Raw genomic sequence first — 8,190 nt, 5'->3', positions numbered from 1 at the left:
TTTATATGGGAGCCAAACCAACCCTAACACCCAGCCACTTCTTCTGTATTTGCAGCCAAGGGCTGCCCGAAGCCCTTCCTTGCAAGCTGCGAAAAACGCAGCTTGCAAGTCGCGTATCATTTTTTTTTTTTTTTTTAAACTTAAATAACAAAATTGAAAATAATAAAAATTAAAAACAAAAACAATTTAATTAACATTAGAAACAACAAAATGCAAATCCAATTTTCCCTTTTTTTCATTTTTTCAAATTTTTCATCTTTTTTCTTTCTTTTTTCCTTCAAGAAAACATGGAATTTAAATCAAAACAACTAAAGCATATTTTTTGAATGCTTTTTCTTTTTTTTTTTCTTTCGAGAGATTCTATGCTAAAAACTTACAAATAAAAATAATAAAATAAAAACTAAAAACTAAAAAGTGAATAAAACTTAACACGACAAATAAAAATTAAGACAAAATAGTAAATGCAAAATACGCTAAAATTTTGGTGTCTACACCACGAAGCCGAGACACCAAATGCTTTAAGTGTCAAGACTTTGGTCATATCGCCTTCCAATGTCCCAACCAAAGAACCATGCTCTTGTTACCAAATAGGGAGGTTGTATCAGATGAGGAGGAGGAATACAAAGGAATGCTGACTCTTGTCGAGGAAGAAGATGATTCAGGTGAAGAGTTACCTACTCACGAGGAGATTGACTACTTGGTGGTTTGAAAGGTTCTCACTACTCGAGCCAAGAAGGAGGAAATAGAGGTACAACGGCACAACCTTTTCTACACAAGATGTCATATCAAGGACAAGGTCTGTAGTGTTGTCATTGATAGTGGAAGTTGTGCCAACGTAGCTAGTCTACTCATGGTGGAAAAGTTAGGACTTCCAGTTGTCAAACATCCAAGACCTTATCGCCTTCAATGGTTGAACAATGAAGGGGAAGTCCGTGTGTTTAGGCAAGTGAATGTGCCATTTCAAATTGGAAAGTATGAAGATGAAGTCACTTGCGATGTTGTGCCAATCCAAGCAAGTTATCTCATGCTTGGGAGACCCTGGCAACATGACCGAAACGTTGAGTTCAAGGGACGAGTTAACAAATATGTTTTCATGTATTGTAATAGGAAAATAACCCTTGTACCCCTCATCCCAAAACAAGTGTATGAAGATCAAATGAGACCCAAAAGAAGTATGAGCTAGAACTTCAGAGAAAAAAATGAGAAAAAGTGAGGAAGAAATAGGAGAGGGTAAGGCCGAACCCCTAGGAAAGAAAAAGGCAGCAATAGGGTCGGCCATGAGGGAAGATGACAAAGGGAAGCTAATCTTGCTAGCAAAAGCGAAAGATGTAAAGCGAGTTTGGTCTTCCAACCAACTCTTACTCATACTTGTGTGCAAGGAAGAGTTGGTCATATTATCTATTCCTAATAACTCCTTGCCTTCCAATGTCTTATTCCTTTTGCAAGAGTTCGAGGATATATTTTTGGAGGACGTACCAGATGGATTACCACCTCTAAGGGGGATCGAGCACCAAATTGACCTCATTCCGGGAGCCCTATTGCCTAACAAACCCGCCTATAGGATAGGACCTGAGGAAACCAAGGAATTGCAAAGGGAAGTGGAGGAATTGCTAAGGAAAGGCTGGGCTCGAGAAAGTCTAAATCCATGTGCTGTACTAGTGATTCTCGTGCCAAAAAAAGATGGAGTTTGGAGAATGCGCACCTACTGTAGGGTAGTAAATGCCATCACGCTGTATGCCTTGGTGTGTGCATCGGAGACATGGCAGCATTACTTGCGAGCACGAGAGTTTGTTATCAAGACGGACCACGAATCTCTCAAGCACCTCAAGGGGCAACAAAAATTCAGCAAAAGGTATGCCAGATGGGTAGCATTCATCGATTCGTTCCCATATGTCATTAAATACAAGACAGACAAGTCTAATGTAGTAGCTGATACTTTATCTCGCAGACATACCTTGCTAACTGTCTTAGATACTAAACTCCTAGGATTTAAACTTATGAAAGAGTTGTATAAAGATGACATGGATTTTTCGAATGCCTATGCAAATTGTGGGAAGTCTGAATTTGAAAAATTCTATGTGCATGGTGTTTCCTGTTTTGTCTTACCAAGTTATGCATTCTCCGAGATTCTATACGTGTCTTACTTGTTTGAGAGTCACATAGTGGTGGCTTAATGGGATACTTTGGTGTCACCAAGACATTAGTTGTGTTGCAGGAACATTTCTATTGGCCCCACATGCGCAAGGACGTAGAGAGGATTGTGGAACGATATGGAGTGTGCCACAAGGCTAAGTCACGGGTTAACCCAAACGGTTTGTATACTCCCTTACCCATACCTAACCAACCTTGAGTTGACATCTCAATAGATTTTGTGCTTGGTTTATCCAGATATAAACGTGGACATGATTCTATATTCGTTGTAGTAGATAGATTCTCCAAGATAACTCACTTTATTGCATGTCATAAAATGGATGATGCCTTGCACATTGCTGATCTATTCTTTAAAGAAGTTGTTCGCTTGCATGGCATATCTAGGACTATAGTGTCCGATAGAGATGTTAAATTTTTGAGTTATTTTTAGAAATCTTTATGGGGTAGGTTGGAAACCAAACTGCTATTTTCTACTTCTAGTCACCCTCAAATGGTTGGACAAACTGAGGTAGTAAATAGGACCTTATCGACACTCTTACGTGCAATCACAAAGAAAAATCTTAAGACATGGGAGGAGTGTCTTCTACACGTAGAGTTTGCATACAACAGGTGTCGCGCCCCATTTTTTATAAAATAAATAAATGGTTTAAAAAGTAAATTTTTGATTAAAAATATGATTTTTGATTTAAAAGGAAAATGGGCCTAAATGGGGGTTTTAAAGTGCGACGATTTGGACCCAAATTATAGTTTAAAAAGGGTTTTGAATAAAAATCGGAGTCGCCACTTGGTATAGAGTTAAGGTGTACCAAATCACCTAAAATGAATTTTTTAAAGGAAAAAGAAGTAAGAAAACCCCTTTTAAACGACTCCTAGTCTACGTAAACCAACGAAAAAGGTTCGGGAGTCACATTTGAAGAAAGGGAAGGCAAGGATAAGAATCCAAGGCACCCTTTCGATCTAGCCAAGGCTAGTTGCGCAACTTAGTCAAAAATTTTCTTATTTTTTAACCTAAAGATTTATTACATTTGGACGTACTATATGAATGTAAATCCTAGACCTAGGGGGGCATCGGGGGGTAAAATTTCTCTTCAAAGCTTGAATGGTGCCAATCATATTAATTGTGATGCCCAATAATGACTCTTTGGAGAGGTCACGAATAATGCAAAAATATGAGACTCTAAGAAGCGGAAAAGGATAAAATAATTATAGAAATATACATGTCTTAGAGGAATGCATCACGTCGGGTACGGGAGACTAATGTTCGTGACTCAATTTTCCCTTTTAATAAAGGGAATACGAGCGTGCTAAGGCTAGAAAAGCCAAACTCGTCCATATCCCATATCCAAGGGGCTCTTCCTATCTAATCAAGCAAATGCATTACCCTAATCCTATTTCTAGAATGAAATGCAATTCTAATGTTATGCATCATACATAGGGGGGATATATACAGGGAAATTAGGGATAATGGCTATATGTATAAGGGATACATCATACAAAATGATAAAAGACCCTAGAAAGTAAAATATGCATGAGATGAAGTGATTTTGTCACACAATCATGATCTAACGCGCGAAGGGCTCCTAAGGGTCTAGCGTTGGACTAGCCCATGTTTCTACTTTCTCACTAGTGTTGGACTAGTGAGAAATCGAACAAGAAAACCACAACTAGCATTGGACTAGTGTGGTATCGAGAAATGGATCACAACTAGCGTTGGACTAGTGTGATAACGTCATGAATTAATTATAATCTCATAAAAGCATAATAAAGCGAGTAAACACATAATGTCACATAAACACATAACACATAATCATGATATCTAGATGCAAGACCCTAAGAAAGCGGTAACACATAGCACGTAAGCATGCAAATCACACAAGCGAAAAGAAAGCGAATAAAACCCTAACTATTACATTTGAGGGGGCCCTACTACAATCTAATGAGGAAAAATAAAAATAAATAAAATAAACCTAACTATTACAATTTGGCATTTAAATGCCTTTCAGATAATCAAAAATGAACTAAAATAAATATACGAAATTAAGACGACTAAAGCGAATAAATAAATAAATAAAATGAAAACATTCAAAAGGCATGCAATTAAGCACATAAATCACATAAGTACACATAGGGTCAAATAAAGTAAAATAAGGGATAGAGTGTACCTCCCTTGAGTTGGGGCTCTAATGGAATGAAATTACTTATTTACCCTCCAAAATAAAAGAAAAAGTCAAGGCATCACAAATAATAAAGTATAAGCAAAAAAAATAAATTAAATCAACACAATCATCAAATCTTTCCCAATTTGCAACTTAAATGTAATCAAATAGTCACAAGGAAGGTAAATTATCAATCAAATTTCTAAAATAGAGACTACTAAGGACCCAATAGCAAACATTAACCAATCACTCAAACCCAAATAACACATTTTGGGAAATTCACGGGCCCATAAGTCACGTAATCACAAATAATCATATAAATGTTAAAGCATTTAAATAACTTAAGCAGCCCATGCTCGCAAAACTGAGGTCTAATTGAAAGGAAAAAGGAAGCTCGAGGGGTCAATTGGGTTGATTTCCATTGCTTGGGCCACAGTAAGATAAAGGGAAGCTTAGGGGGTTAGAAAGTGCAATAATTTAAAATTAAGGACTTAAAATGAAACTTACCCAAATCAACATGATAAAATTCACAAAGAATGACTGAAAAACTATTTGCTATCATTACACAATCAAAACGCCAAAATTCCTAAAAAAATCAAATTAAAACTATAAATCTAGAAAAAGGGTCTTGAAACCCACAAATTTACCTCTAAACTCATGCATATTCTACCCCAAAAAACTCATTAGATCATGGCAAAGAAAGTTAGCATTTAAAATGGATGAGATTGACTAATTTTCCAAAGTTTCTGGGCCAAAGTGAAACAAGGGGAGACTTGAGAGGTTAGAATGCAATTTTTGAAAGCTATTTTGCATGCATGCAACGAAGCTCTCTTTGTTTTTGCTGGTTCCTTCCATCTGCAACATGCTAGGCTTCTCAAATGCAATCCTAATGCAATTAGCACCTCAGCCAACCAATCAAAGCTTCGACATTAACCCAGAAAGAACCACAAGACTCAACAAGCCAGCAACTTAGAATGAGGTTATGCAATTTCTAGAAAAACTTTCATGCAAAGCTTATGAAGAAGCTTAGATTTCTGCAATTTTCAGCCAATGTTGCTCTTGCAACTTGCCTTCATTCAGCCGAAACAACATTTACGCGGAAATGACTCGAACACAAATCCAACTCATTCAAACACAAAGTGCGGGGACTTGAAACAAAGTGGAGAGGAAAAATACAGCAAGCCTTCGGACTCAAATAAATGCAACAAAATGATCTGGAAAGCATGTTAACTTTGAAGAACAAGAGTTTCTGCAGCTTCCTCATGCGAACAGAAATATGATCATGCGAAGTGATGGGAATGAAGCTTATTGATTTACCCATCAAACCCCAATGTTATAGCTTCCTACTCCTATTATTAGCATTATTCGAATGCAACTGTCTACCTCACAGAAATCAAACAAAGGAGCTAGACATAAAGTCAGCAAAAGAAATTGAACTTGGGACAACGAAAGTTTCAATCATTGCCACCCACATCACATAAGATGCAATTGCCAACCCCTAGCGAAACCATGAAGCAAATGAATACGAATAATGCAGCAAAGAAGACAGAAAACAACTCCAACATTTCATGGCTTCTGGCCAAATAGTGAATCGAAAACAAGAACCTCAGCAACAAAGCAAATGACCATTGCTGCAATAAAACAGACAGCTCCAACCTTGTTGCTGCAATGTTCTTAGCAATCTTATCATGCAAACGAATTCCCCAAACACCAAGATTCTAACTATCAAACGCCAACTAAATCAAACACAAAATTCTTGTTGCAGGATTCAGGCAAAAACTTGAATGGACCGACAGGAAAGGGAAAAGTGCAGCAAAGGTCTCTGCAACTTTTCTCATGCTTTTAACTATCAGCAAAACCATGCGGCAAAATCTGCACAACCATCTCAAATCAAAATCATATCAAAACTCTCATTCCTATGCTCTGTTATGCATGCAAAAGGATGGCAAAACCAGAAAAATGCATTTTCCAGATATTCCAAATAGCCTAGTCGAGAACTTCATCGTATTCGCTGGTTTTCTTTCGGCATTATTCTTATTGCCAAATTTCCCGCAACTCCCGTGGCTTAACAACCAAAGGATCACACAAGACAAATTCCAAGCAAAACGAGGTCTTGAACTCATGCACTTTTATCTAACAGTAAAGAAACACAAAACAAGAATATCATGACTCAAAGAAAATGTAAGAAGGAACCAAAGCCGAGAACTGAGAAAAGATTAAGAAATGGAAACAGCGAGATCAGATTACCGTGAGTATCGAGAATTAGCGAGGTATGTGCTCCTGCAATCTTCTCTTGATTATCCTGTGTCCCACAATGCAGTAACTCCCTTGCTAATGGCAATATCCTTCAAACTATATCTGCATCAGAATTGCCCATCAAGATCACAGCTTTTCCCAAGATTTTCTTGCCCGTCTTCTTCTTCCTTCTACAATCACTCGCTTGGCTCTTTTCCTCCTCTTTGTTTCTTTCTTTTCTTGTTTTTCTCCACCCTTCCTTGAAGCTCTCTATTGCCCAGCCGAAAAACGCTCACAATCTCTCCTACCTGAACTCTCTTTTGAATCTCTCTCTCTTCCTCAAAACCCTTCCCAGCTGTCCTCTTCTGTTTTTCCCTCCTATCTTTTGGTTTTCTCCTCTTCAGCTCCCAAACGAAGCTCCGTCGTTTTCCTTTCTTTTGCTCCAGCCAACCGAAGCTCTTCCTCCCTTCTTCCAGATCTTCCAAGCCTTCCTTCTTCTAACTCCCTCGGTCTCTCTCTTTCTTACTCTCTTAGTTCTCTGCTGTCCTCAAAAAATCCCTCTCTTTTTCCTGGTTTCTCTCTAGCCCAGCTCTCCGACTCTCCCTCTTCATCAACTCCTGTTCTTGCTTCTTTTCTAGCTTTTTCCTTTTCTATCCCAGCCCAAGCTCTCCCTTTTCCTTTTTCCCGCAGCTACCTCTTCTCCTTCAAACCCTAGCCGTCATCCAGATTCCCTCTTCTTAGCCACCGTCCAAAAAACATCCCCCCTCTCTTGAACCCTTGGCCTTTGCTTTTATATCCCATCCAAACCCCTTAAACCTCATCTCAATGGCTAAAAAAAAAACCTCAGCTCCTTTCCTTATTGTTAGCCATTGATTATGGCTTTTAATAGGCAAAATGCAAGAAACCGCGGAAGCTATCTCTTTTTTTTTTTCTTTTTTTTTCCATTTCCATCATTCATTTTTCTCTTTTTTTTTTTAACAAATAACAACAAAAAAGAAATTTAAATAAAAAACTTGAATAAAATGAACAAAAACTAGGAACCAAAGATAAAACAAAAACAAAAACAAAAACAAAAAAAACTAAGATTTTTCCTATGTTTGATTAATGATTTTTCCTCTTTTTCAATTAATAAACAGTAAAAAGAAATAAAACATATTTTTTATGAATAATTTTCTCTTTTGACAAATTTTATGCTAAAAAGTCTTAACAATAAAAATAAACAGCTAAAAGGGAAAGAACGAATACAAAATAAAAACTAAAATAAAGCAATAGATAATAATAATAATCTAAAATGCTATACAAATGCTAAAAAAAATCTAAAACCAAAATCATGAAATCAACAAATAAAAATAGATAAGAATTATCACTAAAAACAAAAAATAAAAATTATTTAAAAATTTGGTGTCTACAACAGGGTGGTGCATAGTGCTACACAATTTTCACCTTTTGAAGTTGTGTATGATTATAACCCCTTAACTCCTTTAGATTTGTTGCTACTATCTTCTTCTGAGCATGTGAACTTAGATGGCAAGAAGAAAGCTGAATTTGTGAGATCCTTGCACGAGAAAATTCGCACCAACATAGAGCGGCAAACTGCCCAATATGTCCAACAACTAACAAGAATAGGCACAAGCTTGTCTTTGAACTT

General features: G+C 37.1%; 1 protein-coding gene across 1 annotated transcript; it reads left to right on the top strand.

Annotated features, from left to right (window-relative positions):
• The first annotated feature begins 1,277 nt into the window (after positions 1 to 1,277).
• Positions 1,278 to 2,174, top strand: LOC140038474 (uncharacterized). Its single transcript, XM_072083843.1, has one exon. The coding sequence runs from the start codon at positions 1,278 to 1,280 to the stop codon at positions 2,172 to 2,174; it is 897 nt and encodes a 298-aa protein (XP_071939944.1).
• The last annotated feature ends 6,016 nt before the right edge of the window (positions 2,175 to 8,190 follow it).

The sequence above is a fragment of the Coffea arabica genome, chromosome 3e (genome assembly GCF_036785885.1).
Source record: "Coffea arabica cultivar ET-39 chromosome 3e, Coffea Arabica ET-39 HiFi, whole genome shotgun sequence".
Taxonomy (NCBI): domain Eukaryota; kingdom Viridiplantae; phylum Streptophyta; class Magnoliopsida; order Gentianales; family Rubiaceae; genus Coffea; species Coffea arabica.
The sequence above is the reverse complement of the archived record's forward strand: the minus strand, read 5'-3'. Positions and strand labels throughout refer to the sequence as shown.

What these genes read in the sequence shown, in the direction of transcription:
- LOC140038474 (XM_072083843.1), top strand. Translation starts at nt 1,278, where the DNA reads ATGAGGGAAGATGACAAAGGGAAGCTAATCTTGCTAGCAAAAGCGAAA.